Below are 18373 nucleotides of genomic sequence, written 5' to 3'. Positions count from 1 at the left end.
CTGGGGTCAGACTGAGTTACCCAAAGATACACTTGTCCTAACCCAGGGCTTTCTGACTTCAGACCCCAGTAAACCACACAGACCCAGTTCTGGCTAAAGATTAAGCAAGGTCACTTCCTTCACACATGGTTCCCAGCTTAACAAGCGAGTTGCACGAAATCCATAAGCAGCTCCTTACTTTTAAATTTAATGCATTTATTTAATGCCTTATTATCTAGATTCTAAAAATTAACATATGGAAGTAGTATCTTTAAATCATTGTGTATCAAATATTTTAGAGTCACTGAGGAACTTCTAGGTTGATACTTGCTTAAAAATTTATTTAGCTCACACATACTTCTATAACATTTGACAAAGAGAAAAAAAGAGAGCCCTTTTTAGAATTAGAAACAAGACTTTTTCAAAGAAGGAAAAAGCAACATGATTCAGGGAGCTGAGAGCAGAGTAACCAGACACTAATGAGAACTTCGCACATCACTAAAGGCTGAAGATCAGAATCAGAGATATAGGAGACTTCTTTAAAATTCTTCAAAACTGAGTATTTATTTCATTAGCTTCATTTCCAGAGAAATACATAATTTACTGCATTTGGGTTATATACCCTCTCTCAAATAACTATGGCTGGAGAAACTTATCAAATGCTGACAAAGACACACACAGGTCATTTCAAAATACACCGTCGAGGTATTTCAGTATCCTGTAAAGCTATGGGGACACAAAACAGCACTTTTTTTCTAAGGAGAGCAATACATTTGGCTGAAGGACTTTAACATTTTGTCTTGTTGCTCCTGAGAGCAGTCACACACAGAAGGGAGAGCTGGGGGACGAAGAACACCCTCTTCAGACATGGATGAGCCCCTGGCAGAAAGCGGATGGAAAGTCACTTAAAATCTATTCATTTCTGCTGTTTCCTAATGAACTAAGCCAACTGCTACAGATAATTCACATATCAATCATGGACTGAGATCATGACTGTCTCATAGGATAAATAAAAGCCTAGAACCATGTTTTTCCAATTTGGTAGCAGTTTTTATAAAACAGCACTCTAGACAAAATTTGAACAGTTTTAGTCATTTTAGTAAGCAGGCCCTCATTTATATAGTTTATATATGGTTGTTGTTCGGTCGCTAAGTCCTGCCTGACTCTTTGCAACCTCATGGACTGTAGCATGCCAGTCTTCCCTGTCCTTCACTATTTCCTGGAGATTGTTCAAATTCATGTCCATTGAGTCAGTAATGCCATCCAACCATCTCATCCTGTCATCCCCTCCTCCTCCTGCCTACAGTATTTCCCAGCATCAGGGTCTTTTCCAGTGAGTCAGCTCTTCACATCAAGTGGCCAAAGTATTGGAGCTTCAGCTTCAGCATCAGTTCTTCCAATGAATATTCATTGGATGGTTCACATATAATTGAGTCAGAATGGACTCAGTTATAACTAGTGATAGAAGGACCACCACCACACCAAGACTGACCCTTAATGAAGGATCCTAGGACCTTATTGCAGCTCTCAAATTTAACCAAAACCCTTCCTGCTGAGTCTCATCTGTGGGCCACTCCAGGTAGGTCTTGGTGTTCATGATCTTCCGCAGCTTACAGAAGCGCTGGGGGATGGCCTTCTTGTCAATGGGCTCCAGCAGGATCAGAATGGCAGCATCATTGTTCTCATCAAAGAGACGGAAATGGGAGAAGTCCAGCTCATACTTGCACCACTCGCTCTTCACAAAGTTCTCTGAAAGCACAAAGATGGTTTTGTGGCTCTTTTCGATGGAGTCAATGATGTTGTCAATAATCCACTTGCCAGGAACAAAGTCTCGCTTATGAAGACACAGCTTAAAGGGAGGGTTGAAGTGCTCCAGCTTCTGGACCATGAGGTTCTCCACCCAGTAGGAATCCCGCTCACTGTAGGACACAAAGGCGTCGTAGCAGATGTCCCTGCGGGGAGCCTTCCTGGGCTTCCTCTTGGCCTGCAGCCAGGCCCACATCATCTTCATGTACCACAGTCCATGGAGACGGTGACACAGAACCCCTGTGAGCAGGAGCAACAGGAAGAGGGCACAGCACATAGCGGACACCACGGCCGCCCTGTGGCATTCAGAAAGGGAGAGCCGGGCGTCCTGCACCCGCTGGCCCCGCACGTGGGAGGGAGAGTCACAGCGGTAGTCATCCGGCCAGTTGGCCAGGACACGGGCCAGTGCCTGCTGTCCCTGCGTGAAGGCCAGGAAGTCACAGGAGCAAGTGAAGCTGTTGCCACCGGCCTCCAAAGTCTTCAGTTGTTGAAAAGAATCAAGTTGCTCCTTAGAGAAAGTATTTATTATATTTCTGCTAATTCTCATAATTGATAACACGGGTAAGAAGGAGGCATCTGGTAGAGTCTTCAACTTATTTCTGGAAATATAAAGTTCTTTGAGTTGCGGCAAAATCAAAGAAAATGAATCGAGATTGTTATTGCTAACATCTAAAATTTCCAGGGTCTGGGGAAGGCACTGGGTTAAACTGTGTATCCTTGTGCTGGATAAGTTCAACTGTTTCATTCTTCCTGGCCACTGACAAGTTTCAGGCATTGAAAGAAAATTATTCTTACTGATATCAAGGTTAGTCAAATTTTTCAGAGTAAGCAAAAGTTCTCCAGTTTTTTCTAGTGATTTCAAACGATTCTGCCTTAAAACCAAGGTTTGAAGGAAGGGCCAGGCATTCTCACAGGCTGAGTTTTTCAAGGTTTCTTCAGACATTAAGTTTTCACTGAGATCCAGATATTCTAATGACTTTAAATGTTGTGAAAGTAAACAGGGAACCAGAAACACCTTGCTGTTCTCTATTGTGACTCTTCTAACTCTGCCTGTGAGTGAATATATGCTACTCAGATCATGAAATAAGAAAAACTGTGGAATGTGCAACTTCCGTATTGTCAACGTCTCCACGTTCCCTAGGTATCTAATTCTGTCCAAAGCCAGTGTTCTAAAATCGCCAATTCCATCATGGGTACAGTCATCAAACTCTACTTCTAAGATCCCAGAAACATAGTTAAACAGTTTGACAACTTCAACAAAACTTTCGTCGGTGAATTGCACATTTCTAAATATAAGCTTTTTAACCGATGTATTCATTTCACTGATGGATGCTTCTGAAAAATGGAAAGTGTGCAAATTAGTATCGCTCAGTTCTAAATAATCTAAGGAACTTACAATATCTACAAGAATGTCCAGGAGTAAAACAGGCTGCTTCAGATGAAGAATCAGACGGCTAATGTTCTGGATTGACTTTAAACTCTTTGGCACATATATCTGCAGATTTTGAGCACTGATCTCAAGCTCCTCAAGAAAAGTCAGTCCAGCGAAATCCTTTTCATGAATCTCAGTGAAGCTGTTACTATTTCCTACTTTCAGGGTCCGCAGATTTGGCAGATGAGAAAAAAGAGATGTTTCTCCAAGTGTATTGTATAAATTTCCCAGTAAGTTTAAGAATTTCAAGACATAAAGGGACCTGAACCAGGAGGATGATAAGTTAGATAAGCGATTATAGGATAAGTCCAAATATTCAAGACTCCTCAGGTGAAAAAAAGAATCTTCCTCCACTGTATGAATTTCATTGGCCCCCAGCCTCAGAGTCTTCAGGTTCACACACCTCTGCAGGTCTCTGTTGCCGACATAGGTGATCTCATTGTTGGACAGGTCAAGGCTTTTCATACCTGCCGTGAGACCAGAGGGGATGAAGTTTAAAGATCTGGAATGGCCATCGCAGACACCAGCTGGGTCACAAGACAGAGAAGAAGCCTGATCAGAGGCTCCTTCTGTGGACAGGCTGATGACAGCCCAGACCCATGCTGTCCACAAAGCACGTGGCATTGTCCAATGATTTGACCTACAAAGAAAAGAGGTTCAAATGAATGATTGTGTTTGACATCATGGCTTAATTCCAGTTCTTGAGAAATGTTCTGTAAGATATAAAACATGGGACTTCCCCGGGGTCCAGTGGTTAAGAAGCCACCTGCCAATGCAGGGGACTCGCCTGCATCTCAGCTACTGAGCCCATGTGCTGCAAGTACTGAAGCCCACACCCTTAGGACCCTGCTCCACAACGAGAGAAGCCACCACACGCAGCAACAAAGGCCGAGCCAGCCACAAATGAATAAGATATAACACACACTTGCACACACACATCAGTTCAGTTCAGTTGCTCAGTCGTGTCGAACTCTTTGCGACCCCATGAATCGCAGCACGCCAGGCCTCCCTGTCCATCACCAACTCCAGGAGTTCACTCAAACCCACATCCATTGAGTCGGTGATGCCATCCAACCATCTCATCCTCTGTCGTCCCCTTCTCCTCCTGCCCTCGATCTTTCCCAGCATCAGGGTCTTTTCCGATGAGTCAACTCTGCATGAGGTGGCCAAAGTACTGGAGTTTCAGCTTCAGCATCAGGCCTTCCAACGAATATTCAGGACTGATTTCCTTTAGGATGGACTAGCAGGATCTCCTTGCTGTCCAAGGGGTTCTCAAGAGTCTTCTCCAACACCACAGTTCAAAAGCATCAATTCTTCACACACACACACATATACACGAAGAAATAACCAAGAGGGAAATGGAATGTATGAATAGGATAAAAAATGAATTCCCTAACACCTCCCACAACACTAACACAGATAGACCGCCACTGAACAATGACATAAAAAGCATAGTACCACCTGGGAATATGGAGCAGGACCAATCACGGATTGGAAAATGAGTAAATGAATGATAGAGGATGAAAAAGCAAGCAGTTTAAGAAAAGGGCTAGGCTTAACCAAGTGGATTTACAACCTCCTATTTGTACCCTTCAGATCTTCCACTAGAACACACCTCTTATCTGACCTGATGCCCCCAAGTGTTAGAGGGCTCACAAAGCCAAACCACAGCTCTCTTTGACCACCTTTCACTAGAAGCAGCTCCAGGAAGAGTGTGCTCTTTAACAAAAAGAAAAAGGTTCAATGCTTGTCAACCTGTTTTGCACTTATGACTAGCAGACAGGAGGGATGCTGAGAATCCCAGGCAGAGCAAGGGGGTTTGTTGGGTTGAGGGACAATCAGACCATCAGAACTTTCTCTTCCTGAGAAACTAAGTGCAGGAAGCAGTGTTTGACTCAGTGTGTGTGTGTGCACACGCGTGTGCGCACGCACGTATGTGTGCATGTGTGTGCGTGTGTGTGCATGCACGTGTGTGTGTGTGCGTGCACACTCAGTTGCTCAGTCATGTCTGACTCTTTGCAAACCCATGGACTGTAGTTCACCAGGCTCCTCTGTCCACGAATTCTCCAGGCAAGAATACTGGAGTGGGCTGACATTTCCTCCTCCAGGGGATCTTTCTGACCCAGGGATCAAACCCATGTCTCCTATGTCTCCTGCATCGCAAGAGGATTCTTTACCTGCTGAATCACTGAGGAAGCTGTTTGACTCAGTACATTTTTCAAAAGATCGTTTTGGGGAAACAACAATACCACCTTTGCCGATACTCACACGTCCATCTAAGGCTGAGTGTGCCTCCTCAGGGCTCTCTATTCGGATCCGATGTCTACTCACCTATCTCTGTACTGGTAACACTAAATATGTGACACATCTTCATATCCAGAAGAGCAAGGCCTTCCTCCTTGTTCTTCTGTAAGTGAGCCTTGGTTAGTCTTGGCCCTCTGTATATTCTTATAAACTACAGAATTAGCTTAGCAGTTTCAAAAACAAAATCCATTGATTTTAATTGGCAATGCCATGAATCTATAGATAATTTGGGAATTATTGACATCATTACAATATTGAAGCTCTCAATTCATGAGCATGATATATTTCTATTTATTTTGGTCTTCTTTATCACAATAATACCTTATGATTTTCCATATAGAGGTCTTGAGCATATTTTTGTGATATTTATTCCTAGGCATTTGATACTTTTATTAAAGTTTTGAAAATAGTGTTACTCATATGTGGCATATACCTATAGATACAGAGAGAGAGATTCAATTAAATTTTACATATTTACCATGCATTGAGCAACCTTGCAAAACTAATTCAGCAGTTTTCACAGTTTATAAATTCCTGTTTATTTGCTACATACACAATCATATCATCCAGGTATAATGATCATTTTATTTCCTTTTTTCAATCCCAATACTTTATTCTCTTTATTAGTAAATGCTGAATTGTATCAAATTCTTTTTTTCTTCCTATAACTATTGAGATAATATTTCCTTCTTTACTTTGTTAATAAATATTGGTGACTACATGGATAAACTTTAGTGTTAAAGCAACCTCACATTTTTAAAATAAACCCACATTTGTCTGGATGTATTATCCTTTTTACATATTGCTGGATTTTGTTTCTAATATTTTGCTTAGAATTTCTGAATCAGATATAAAATTGCCCTTTAAATTTCCTTTCTCCTAATGTTTTTGTTGTTGAATACATTAAATACATTAACAGTTACAGAATGATTCAGATTTTCTTTTTATTCTTTTGTCAGTTATGCTTTTCAAGGAATATATCAAATTTTCTCCTACTTTGTCAAGCTTACTGACATAGTTACTTATATCCTCTTATTATTTTAATGTCTACAGGACCTCTATTCTATTCCTTAGATGAGTTATTCATGCCTGCTTTCTTTCTCGATTGTCTTGCCAGAGGTTTATCATCTTTACCAGAGTTTTCAAAAAACCAACTTTTCAGTTGACAGAGCCTCGATTTTCTACTTCATTAATTTCTGTTCTTATATTACTATTTCCTTCCTTCTGCTTTCTCTGGATTTATTTTAATGTTATCATTTGAATTTCCTTAGATAGATGTTTCCTTACTAATTTTCAGCCATTCTTCACTTCTAATATCTCCATTTCAGGTCATGAATTTTCATCTAAGCACTAGTTAGCTGTATCATCCACGTCTCTTTCTACTCTGTTCTTTTCATACTTTGGTCTCTTCAAGTTTCAGTCTAAACATTTTCTTCTGATCTATTTTCTAGTTTGTTTTTCTTTCTTCAACTATGTTTAATTTACTGTTAAATCCATCCACTGATTTTTAATTTTTTTATTATTACAGTTTTAATCTATATAATTTCTATTTGGTTCCTCTTCACATCAGCTATGTCATTGTCATAGTTCCAAATTCTCTGCCAAAATTTTCAGCCTTGACTTTTATCACCGTGAGCACAGTATCACAGTCTGAGAAGCTGCAGAGCACTTTTGACAGACTGAGAAGGCAGGGGGTTAAGTGTTACGGTCTGGGACAGTCATGGATTGGATAGGAAAGGCCAAATTAGAGGAAGAGAAGTCCTCACAGAGGCTCCATTGCAGCTCTGATTTATCCGGATGGCTCAGGCAGCCTCACTCTCTGAATAAGGACCAGGATCATTTCTGGAACGCTGGTGCTCACAAGTACCTAGCACTAGGTAGCAAAGGAAAATTTGCTTCAGAAGAAGACAGCATCATCCTAGGCCCCAGATGTCATTATGCAATTTTTCAGATACAACATCCAGTATAAAACAAAAAGCAACCAGGCGCTAACGGAAGCAAGGTAAAAGCACGGAAGAGCAGAAACAGCAGACAGGAGACCCTAACCCACAGAGGCCCTGGATGCAGCACTGTCCCCGCCACAAACCAACAGCGTTAAGACGAGATGACTACTACCGCTTGGGTCTGTCTATCCCAATGTCTTCCTGCTTAATCAGCTGTTGGAAGAAAAATCCTCTTAGTATAACTGTACTGAACAACCAAAATTTACTTGATTTTTGTCCACTGTGTAAGATAGTGCACAAATCTTAAGGAATTTATACCAATTTTTTTTTATTATACTAAGATTTAAGGTCAGATACACCCATTAAAAAATTTTTCCTACCTGTTTTTTCTCTTTAAAAGGTGAAATGTATATGAGTAGAGATCTTGGGCTATTTCATGTAAATATTATATGACACCTATTGCATGATCAGTTTTCAACAAACAATAAATATTGATGATGCTAAAACTATGATTAACAACTTGATGCTTAAGGTCAAAATTACTTGTCTCTCCTCACATTTCCTCAATACATTATATAGCAGGGGGCAGAGAACTCTTCAATGTAAGACACCAGGAAAGGGAAGGGCGATGCTCAAGTTAGATGGAGTGGAGTCACATCTAATGAAGGTTGTGGATCTGCACAAAGTATAAAAATCACGTGGTTAAAGAATTCAGAAAGTTGCCAGAGTGGTGAGGAATTACTGGTCCCAGACTTAGGATAGGATGGGAGTCTGAGGAGTAAGCCTGGCGTTAGAGGCGACCGAGCTGAGAGGAAGCTTAAGTCCTGTGGCTCAGAGTGAAAGCAGGACCAGACATCCCCTCCAGGGCAAGGGCTGAGACGCCAAGGTGAAGCCGGACCGGAGAGGGACAGACTCGTGGCCCGATGCTTGGCAGGGACGTGCAAGTGGGCTCTCCATAAAGCCAAGCGCAGGGAAGAGGCTACGCCTTCTGTGAACAGGGCCCTCACAAATCTGTGCCCTCTGACCCTTGGTCTCCACCTGGCTAGAAGCTAGCCTCCTAGAAATCTCCCGTAAGGTCTGCCACAAACGCTGGTATGGATCCAAAGATTAAAAGATATCAGTTCAGTTCAGTCACTCAGTCGTGTCTGACTCTTTGCAACCCCATGGACAGCAGCACACCAGGCCTCCCTGTCCATCACCAACTCCCAGAGTTTACTCAAACTCATGTCCATTGTGTTGGTGATGCCATCCAACCATCTCATCCTCTGTCGTCCACTTCTCCTCCTGCCTTCAATTTTTTCCAGCATCAGGGGCTTTTCAAATAACTAAGAATTTTTCATAACTAAAGAAAAATTTAAGTTCACAAATTGTAAATGTATGTTAAATCCCAAGCAAAAAAAGAATAGAAATTTCTCATCTAGCCTCAAAACAATGGAATAATAGCCCCAAAGGGCTGAGAAAACATACCTGTTAGTCTAGACATTTATATCCATTTAAATAATCATCTAAGAGTAAAGCAAAGACATTTCCAGCCATTCAAAATCTAAAGAAGAATTTTATGCATAGACTGTTGTTGCAAGTACCCAAACACATATGTTCTTTAGCAACACGGAAAATAAACCTGGTAAGAATAGGCAATTAAAAAAAAAAAAGCATAGGCAACAAGAAGCGACAACTGGATTTTTTTTTAACATAAAGATTTCTAAGGAAGAAGACAGCACTCAGAAACTCAGACATACCGCTGCTGTATGAGGACATAGTGATGTAAATTTTAAATGATATTGTGGAGATAAAAAATCGTTTTTTGACCAGCAATTTACTTAAAGATATTTATGAAGAGGTTACACCAAGATGCCACATATAATTAATTATGCTCGATCACCAAAATCAAAACAAGGTATTTAACCAATCAAGTCAAATTCTTAAGTAACATAATGAAAAAAAAAATTAACTGACAGCTTAGAAACTTTCAAAACAAGTTGTTAAGTTCAGGCAATGTTTGTAAAACGCCTTCAGTACAAAAAGTTTAAAGACACAAATGTTTTCTGCTCAGAACAGGAAGAAACAAAATACTGGTGAATAAGTCCTTTTCAAATAGGATATCTGCCCTTTTTTTTTTTTTTTTTTTTTTGTCTCTACTTTCAAGTCAGGTCATCCTCCCTCCCAGTTGCTTTTTGACGAAGATCTGAGTTAACAACGTTGCAAGCAGTGCAGACCAGGGCAGACGAGACCTTCTACAAGATTACAAGCATCTCACCCACCTGAACTGCTCACACCCGGAACAATTTCTCTCTCTTCTCCCAGATTTTTCCCCCCAAACAGGAAAAATATTTTCTTGCCTGGCATCGAAGTTCTAAAGACAAGTTCTCATTTATAGAAGTTGAAAGGGCGTGAAGCCCACCCCGGGGACAGAGGCCAGGCTCGGGGTGCGGGGAGCGAGAGTCCTGGGCAGCTCCGAGTCCTGACCCTGTCCCACTTCTGAGCCCTGGTGGGAAATCCCAGCCCTAGAAGCTGGGTCCCTGCGGTGAGCAGGGAGCGCAGACGCTTCCACCTGAGCCCCGTCACAGCCGCTCCGAGTGAAGCAGGCGGGAGCGGCCGGGGCAGGCACAGCGGCCGGCGAGAGGGCGGCCCTTCGGGGAACCGTAGCCAGCCGCCCCTCGCCTCTGGGAACGCGGCCGCGCGCAGCGCGGAGCCCCCCTAGGAGGCTGGAGGGCCCTGCGCCCCGCCGCGGCCCGCGGACACCCGGACGCCGAGAGCTGGGCGAACCCCGGCCGCGCCCCCGTCCCTTTCCGGGCGGCCCCCTCTCCTCCGCGGCGCTGCGCGGGCGGGGCTGCGGGAGCCTCGGGGCCGAGGGCTCCACTCTCCCCGGGACCCGCGCGGCACGACGGGGGTCCTGGGTGCCGCCGACCGGGAAGCGGGGATGCCTGGCGCCCGCGTCCGCGCTCGGCCACCCTGGGGCCCTGCCTGCCTGGCCACCCGCCCGGTCTGGGGAGGGCTGCGGAGCGGGGATGCCCGCGGATGCTAATTCCTGCCCGACGTACCTGGGACTTGCGCGGCCGCAGCCTGGCAGCGCCCTCCACAGCCTCCGGCCGGAGCGGCCCCGGAAGAGCGCGCGCCGCCGGCGCCCCCTCCTCGCGGGTGCGGGACCGCCTGTTCCGCGGAGCGCGCGTGACCCCTGTGGCCCAGCGCGCCGCCTCGCTTCCCCGCGGGTCCGGCGGCAACCGTGCCCCAGGTGCGGGCCTCAGCTGCCGGGTGCTGCCCGGGTCGGAGGAAGGCCCTGGGGCCCGGCTTGCGGGGAGACGCTTCAAGCTTCCGTGTGGGATTCCCCCACCACACAGTTAGATTTCGAAACCAACGAGAAGGCTTATTACCCAACCAGTATTTTCCTGAAGCCTCGAGCACCCAAAGCCTCTTATTACCCTGAAACACTCGGTCTTTAAACTCCACCTCTCCATTCTTCTGCACCCTTGGATGCCCAAATTCAGGCTCACCCCTGCCCCTACGCCCTTTTCAACAGTTTCCCCGTCAGCATATCGACACGGTCCACTTCCACTCCCAAGTTTATGCTCTCCGGCATTAAAATAACTCATCCATCACTATCCAAACCACCGCAGCAAGATTTTGCCTGAAGAACAGATAAGGACGACAGGGAGTTTAAAATTTTCAGTCGTGGTGGTCCCTTTGTGGTGCGCTGACTGTCCGTCCGTAGCTGCCTGCCACCTCCCATCCCTGCTCTCATGGTGGAAAGATGTGGACTCCCACTTAGGTCTACGATGTTGAACCTAAGGTCTTCCTTTGTGCATTCCATCCTTATTTCTCAAAGTGAGTAATTCCCCAAACAAACAGCCTAGTTTGGCTTTCTTCTTTGCCACAGAAACTAGTGAAGCATGTCTGTAAGGGAAACAAACTATCTTAATAGTCATAAACTGCATTTTATTTTGGTAATTACATTTGACCTTCCTAAGTTGCGATCGGAGGCTGAGGCAGCGTTCTTGTTCCTCTTTGACGCAGGAGGAAATGCCATGCAAATTCTAGGTGGCAGAAATGAGATTTGAAACCAAAATTTTAATCCGAAACCAAGGTTTCTTTCTTCCCCCTATTCTACATGCCTAGTCCTCATTAAAGGCTCCAACCTCAGGCAGACTAAATCTACAGGCATGAACGTGAACTTGAGAGGGTGGAATCTGGTTTTCTGTAGTGTACTGATTACCTGTGGACTTTTCTCTGCATTCCTGACCATCCTGCTCTCCAGTTGTCTGAAAGACTTCCTTATTACTTCAGAATCCGCCCCTCTCTTCCTCATGATTTCTCAAGTGGATCCTTGGGAAAACTTCTTTCCAATTTTTTTGCCCTGAAACTAAAACATCTGTTCTTTCTCTGTGAATCTTTTCTAGTAGAGTTGCCTAGATTGACCAATGTTATTGCTTTGTAATCCCAAAGTCGATTAGAATATTCTGACAAAGTTAGGTAAAAATCATGTATCTACCCACAACGTATTACCAGTATCATCTCCTTGCAGTGAAGATTTCTCCTACACTCTCAGCAAAACTCCACACATTCTACTCTGGCACATCTTTATAGTTCTTCACATTTTCAAAGCATTTGCATATGAATCTTTTCACTTGAGTCTCCCAATAGCAGGTGAAATAAATAGTTTTTATATTATTACACCTTCCAGTTCAAGTGATTAAAGAATTTGACTCAAGTCATATGGCTCACAGCCAAGTGGCAAAACCCAGGTTAGAGTCCAAAATACCTTAACTTCTTTTCAGCAGGATATCAGACCTTCTCTAACTCAAAACTTATTTAACCACAAAACTTATTTAAAAAAAGAAGAAAATGAACACAATATGAAAATGTATCCACTTAAATATAACTTTCATGGTATCCATATTTTTGAGAATCTGACTGAAATTCTAAAATGAAGTTACCAAAAAACACAGTCTGTGTCTTATTCACATAAAATATTTTGTACTAGTTAAAGAAAATAATAAAAAATAACATCTGTCAAAAATAGCTTAATGAAAATCTGCTGTAATCCTTGCACTAATTAATATACAGATCTTTGTACACAAACACTCATTCTTCAAAATTTTTCTTTGAACAATGTCAATAACATCTGTAATTTTTGAAGAATAGAATTTAATAGTGCCTATGTAAAATGAATATAATCAGATTGATAATATTCTTTGCAGCTGAAGATGGAGAAGCTCTATACAGTCAGCAAAAAACAAGACCGGGAGTTGACTGTGGATTCAGACTTAAATTGAAGAAAGTAGGGAAAACCACTAGGCAATTCAGGTATGTGTGTTAGTGGTTCAGTCATGCCCAACTCTTGCAACCCGATGGACTGAGGCCTGCCAGGTTCCTCTATCCATGGGATTTTCCAGGCAAGAGTACCAGAGTGGGTAGTCATTTCCTTCTCCAAGAGATCTTCCAGACCCAAGGATAGAACCTGGGTCTTCTGACTGCAGGCAGATTCTTTAACCACTGAGCTACCAGGAAATGACTGAAAAATTCCTTATGAGTATACAGTGGAAGTGAGAAATAGATTCAAGGGATTAGATCTGATAGACAGAGTGCCTGAAGAGCTAAGGATGGAGGTTCGTGACATTGTACAGGAGGTGGTGATTAAAACCATCCCCAAGAAAACGAAATGCAAAAAGGCAAAATGGTTGTCTGATGAGGCCTTACAAATAGTTGAGAAAAGAAGAGAAGGGAAAGGCAAGGTAAAAAAGGAAAGATATACCCATTTGAATGCAGAGTTCCAAAGAATAGCAAGGAGAGATAAGAAAGTCTTCCTCAGTGATCAATGCAAAGAAATAGAGGGAAACAACAGAATGGGAAAGACTAGAGATCTCTTCAAGAAAATTAGAGATACCAAGGGAACATTCATGCAAAGATGGGCACAATAAAGGACACAAACAGTATGGACCTAATAGAAGCAGAAGATATTAAGAAGAGGTGGCAAGAATACACAAAAGATCTATACATAAAAGATATTAATGACCCAGATAACCATGTAGTGTGATCACTCACCTAGAGCCAGACATCCTGGAGTGTGAAGTCAAGTGAGCCTCAGGAAGCATCACTATGAACAAAGCTAGTGGAGGTGATGAAATTCCAGTTGAGCTATGTCAAATCCTAAAGGATGATGATGTGAAAGTGCTGCACTCAGTATACCAGCAAATTTGAAAAACTCAGCAGTGGTCACAGGGCTGGAAGAGGTCAGTTTTCATTCCAATCCCAAAGAAAGGCAATCCCAAAGAATGCTCAAACTACCACACAATTGTACTCATCTCACACACTAGCAAAGTAATGCTCAAAATTCTCCATGCCAGACTTCAACAGTACATGAACCAAGAATTTCTAGATGTTCAAGCTGGATTTAGAAAAGACAAAGGAACCAGAGATCCAATTGCCAACATCTTTTGTATCATAGAAAAAGCAAGAGAATTCCAGAAAAAACATCTACTTCTGCACGTTGACTACACTAAAGTCTTTGACTGTGTGGATCACAACAAACTGTGGAAAATTCTGCAAGAGATTGGAATACCAGACCACCTTACCTGCCTCTTGAGAAACCTTTGTGCAGGTCAAGAAGCAGCAGGTAGAACCAGACATGGAACAACGGAACGGTTCCATAACGGGAAAGGAGTATGTCAAGACTGTATATTGTCACCCTGCTTATTTAATTTATATGCAGAGTACATCATGTGAAATGCTGGGCTGAATGAGACACAAGCTGGAATTGAGATTGCTGGGAGAAATATCAATAACTTCAGATATGCAGATGACACCACCCTAATGAAAGAAAGCAAAGAGGAACTAAAGAGCCTCTTGAAGAAAGTGAAAGAGGAGAGTGAAAAAGCTGACTTAAAACTCAGCATTCAAAAAACTAAGATCATGGCATCTAGTCCCATCACTTCATGGCAAATAGGAGGGGAAAATGTGGAAGCAGTGACAGATTTCCCTTCTTGGGCTCTGAAATCACTGTGGATGGTGAGTGTAGCCATGAAGTTAGAAGACGATTGCTTCTTGGCAGGAAAGCTATGACAAACCTAGATAGTGTATTAAAAAGCAAAGACATCACTTTGTTGACAAAGGCCCATATAGTCAAAGCTATGGTCTTTCTAGTAGTCATGTACGGATATGAGAGTTCGACCATAAAGAAGGCAGAGTGCCGAAGAATTGATGCTTTTGAACTGTGGTGTTGGAGAAGACTCTTGAGAGTCCCTTGGAGAGTAAAGAGATCAAGCCAGTCCATCCTAAAGGAAATCAACCTTGAATACTCATTGCAAGGACCGTTGCTGAAGCTGGAGCTTCAATACTTTGGCCACCTGTTATGAAGAGCAAACTCATTGGAAAAGATCCTGAAGCTGAGAAAGATTGAAGGCAAAAGGAGGACAGCAGACAATAGATGGTTGGATGACATCACTGATTCAATGGACATGAACTTGGGTAAACTCCAGGAGACGGTGAGGGATAGGGAGGCCTGACGTGCTGCAGTCCATGGTGTCGCAAAGAGTTGGACACAAGTTGGTGACTGAAAAACAACATTGCTAACATCTAATATGCCTAGTGTCTGGGAAACACTGGGTGTTAGATTCTACTTAATATTTGCATTGGATAAATTTTCTGGCCACTGATGAGATTTAAGTGAAGAACCAAGTGGACACTGATCAAATTCAATGTTAGGTTTTTCTAAAGAAAGTAACATTCTTCAGAGTTTATATATTATTTTGTCTTAAATGCAAATTATGTAGGGAGCATGAGGCATCCTTTGAGCTGACTGTTTCAATTATTCTCCAATCATCAAATTTTCACTGAGATCCAAGTATCCTGTGGATTTTAAATATTGTGAAGGAAGATATGGCCATTGAGTAGACTTTGGCATTTTCAACCGTGAATATCTTTAGTTAATATAAAAAGCATGTCTTTAAAGTTTTGTCATGGTGGAAAATTCTCATAGCTAAGCTCTCGTTGTTACAGTTTCTATTCGGCCTGGTCTCATCATGGAATTTCAGATATCCAATTATCCATTTTCCATTTTCCTGAAGTACAGTCTTCCAGTTCTACATCCACTGACAGATTTTCAAATCATCTTGTTTAATAACTACAGCTTCTTTTACTATTAGTTTTTTCATGGGACTGAATATAAGAGTCTCTTCTGTTACCTATGATCTCATATGAAGAGCAATATTTCTCACTTTTAAACATTTTGGAAACTTGGGAAGATTTACCAAAATCTTCAGAATAAAATTGACCTCTTCATATGTGGTCAAAAGCTACAAATTCTCAGTTATCAGATACATAAATTCTGGGAATGTAATGTTCAGCATAATGACTATAATTAATAATACTGTTATTATAACTTTGAAAATTGCCAAGAGAATAAGTCTTAAAAGTTCTCAACACAAGAAAAAATGATAACTGAAGTGATGGATGTTACTAACATAATGGATATTATGTAAAAAGGTTGTAATAATTATTTCACAATACATACATATATCTAATTATTAATAATAATAATTGCTGGGGTCCAGCCCCAGCGGAGTCCAGGGGTTCCCTTTGAATGAGCGGCGTCAGCGAAGAAAAGAAAGCAAGTCGAATCTTGGTTGAGTGCAGGATCAAGACTACTTTATTCTTTTATATCTGTGCTTATATACCCTAAAACCAATAATCCTTCAAAGAGGTTTAAGGAGAGGGGAATGATAAGATTGTATCAGGTGCATAATCACGGGTTACATCATAAATAACTTTCCAAAACAATCAATACCTACACATAACCTTTAAACAATTCAATGGCAGCAGCTAGTCAACTGTGAAAAGCCATCTAAAAACCTTATCTTGGGAGGCTCACCCTGGGCAGACTTAGCTCTGGTATGTAATCCTAAGGGTCAGAGGTCTCATGAATTCCCTCCTGATCACACCCTAAGGAATCTTCTCAATCTTGTAATGGGCTCTTATCTACTTTTGCTTATGGGATAGATAGGCCTGTTGCTAGCATGTTTGGTTTTGTGCTAGAAGGGTTTTTGTGCAATCATGAGCATTCCAGATTGTAAATTGGCAATCATAATTCCAGCAGAGCCAGCAGAGGCAGGATATTCTGTGTAATATTTTCCTTACCTCTGGCCTGTTTATTGGGGCCCATGTGACCCCAGGGACTGTGTTGCTGCCATGCAAAGGTTTCAAGGAGGGATTTTAGGTAAGAGTCAGACTAGTTTTTAGGGAACGTAGAAGAACACCAAGCATCAGAAGATGAAAGGACGAAGGCCTGGGAGTGGATGGTGGGGCGGTCCCAAGAAACCCGGGAGGTCTGGACGCCTTTGTGTGCCAGCTCCTTGAACCTAGACCTTGTCACGGGCGGGGTTTCTCTCGCCGGCTCCCAACAAATAATATCAAAATAATTATTGTTGTATTATTAAACTAATACAATATTACATGTCAATCATATCTCAATAAAACTAGGAGGTGGGACACATCAAGATACCACTTCATGCTCACTGTTGCTATTGTTGCCAGTTGTGTCTGACACTTTTGTGACCCCATGGACTGTAGCCCACCAGGCTCCTCTGTCCATGGGATTCTCCAGGCAAGAACACTGCAGTGGGTTGCCATTTCCCTCTCCAAGGGATCTTCCTGACCCAGGAATCGAACCTGCATCTCCTGCATTGACAGGCAGATTCTTTACCACTGAGCCACCAGGGAAGCTCAGATGCTCCCTAGAATGGCTGAAAGAATAAAGACTGACAAGACCAAGTGTTGGCTAGGATACAGGACGAAAGTTTCATACATTGTGCTGCAATGCAAAATGACACTCTAAGAAAGTTTGACAGTTTCTGGTAAAATTGTATTAACACCTTATCAATGACTCAGTAATCTCAATCCTAGGTATTTACCCATGAGAAATGAAAAATAAGTCCGCAAAAAAGCATGTACTTTATTCAGAGCTAGAAACAACCCAAATATCTATCAACTCGTGACTAGATATACAAATTATTGTATATCTATACCATAGACTACTACTCAACAATAAAAAGATAGAGGTACTGAAATATACAAGAACTGGATGATCTGAAAAGAATGATACTAAGTGAAAGAAATCAGACACAAGAAAATACATAGTATAGAATCCATTTATATGAAATTCTACACAAAGCAAAATCATGACAGAGAGCAGAGATATCAGGAAACTGGATAGGGAAGAGAACTGACTATAAGGGGTCACAAAGGGACTTTGAGGCGTAATGGAAACGTTCTGTATCATGATTGCAATAGTGGTTGCATGACTGTATGTCTGTGTCAAGCTCATCAAATTGTACTTCTTAGACTGATACATTTTATTTGATATAAATTATCTCAATAAAACTGACTTTAAATAATCCTCTTCTCTCCAAGAGCAAAGAATGGGTATATCAGCCCTCCAAAATAGAGGACCATTTGTCTGCTTTTTACAGAAAGAAGCAGAAAACACCTAATTTCTCCAACAGGTCATTCTGCCTTGCTTATAAAACATGTTTTTACCTTAATAAGTTTACATTAACTTCTCACTTGCAAGAGATATGACTATTCTTGATGGAAAGAAAATTATTTCTTAAGTAGCTCAGGAAGTCTAAACTACATAGAAATATAAATGATAAAGTCTTCTAATATCATATTCAGATGGCTTTATCCCTTCTGGAATGCTCATTTTCAGCTTTCTGTCTTGCCAATACTACTCCATGCATAGTCAGAGCAATTCATCACCCAGATTTTACAAAATCCATTCCATTCCAGGACTAAACTCATTGGGCTACAATGTTTCAGAAATTAATATATTCCTGGACCATTCCTGATGGCCTAAATGTTCATCCTTTAAAAAAAAAGAAAAGAAAGACAAAATTTCTCAGAGTAAAATTGACTGTTT

The 18373-nt window shown here is 41.9% G+C and overlaps 1 protein-coding gene across 2 annotated transcripts; it reads right to left on the bottom strand.

Moving 5' to 3' along the window:
• Positions 1–263: 263 nt before the first annotated feature.
• TLR2 (toll like receptor 2) lies at positions 264–10769 on the bottom strand. 2 transcript variants are annotated; one of them, XM_061142539.1, is made up of 2 exons: positions 9726–9913; positions 264–3857 (listed from the first exon to the last, which is right to left on the bottom strand). In XM_061142539.1, the coding sequence occupies exon 2, from the start codon at positions 3839–3841 to the stop codon at positions 1487–1489; it is 2355 nt and encodes a 784-aa protein (XP_060998522.1). In that variant the 5' UTR covers positions 3842–3857; positions 9726–9913; the 3' UTR covers positions 264–1486. The 2 variants fall into 2 exon arrangements, with proteins under 2 accessions (XP_060998522.1, XP_060998521.1); XM_061142538.1 differs by lacking the exon at positions 9726–9913 and adding an exon at positions 10506–10769 and having other exon boundaries at positions 265–3857.
• Between the last annotated feature and the right edge of the window lie 7604 nt (positions 10770–18373).

This window comes from Dama dama, chromosome 5 (assembly GCF_033118175.1).
Source record: "Dama dama isolate Ldn47 chromosome 5, ASM3311817v1, whole genome shotgun sequence".
In the NCBI taxonomy this organism is placed as follows: domain Eukaryota; kingdom Metazoa; phylum Chordata; class Mammalia; order Artiodactyla; family Cervidae; genus Dama; species Dama dama.
The sequence above is the reverse complement of the archived record's forward strand: the minus strand, read 5'-3'. Positions and strand labels throughout refer to the sequence as shown.

Coding starts and splice junctions, on each gene's coding strand:
- TLR2 (XM_061142538.1), bottom strand. CDS start 3,841: ATGCCACGTGCTTTGTGGACAGCATGGGTCTGGGCTGTCATCAGCCTG.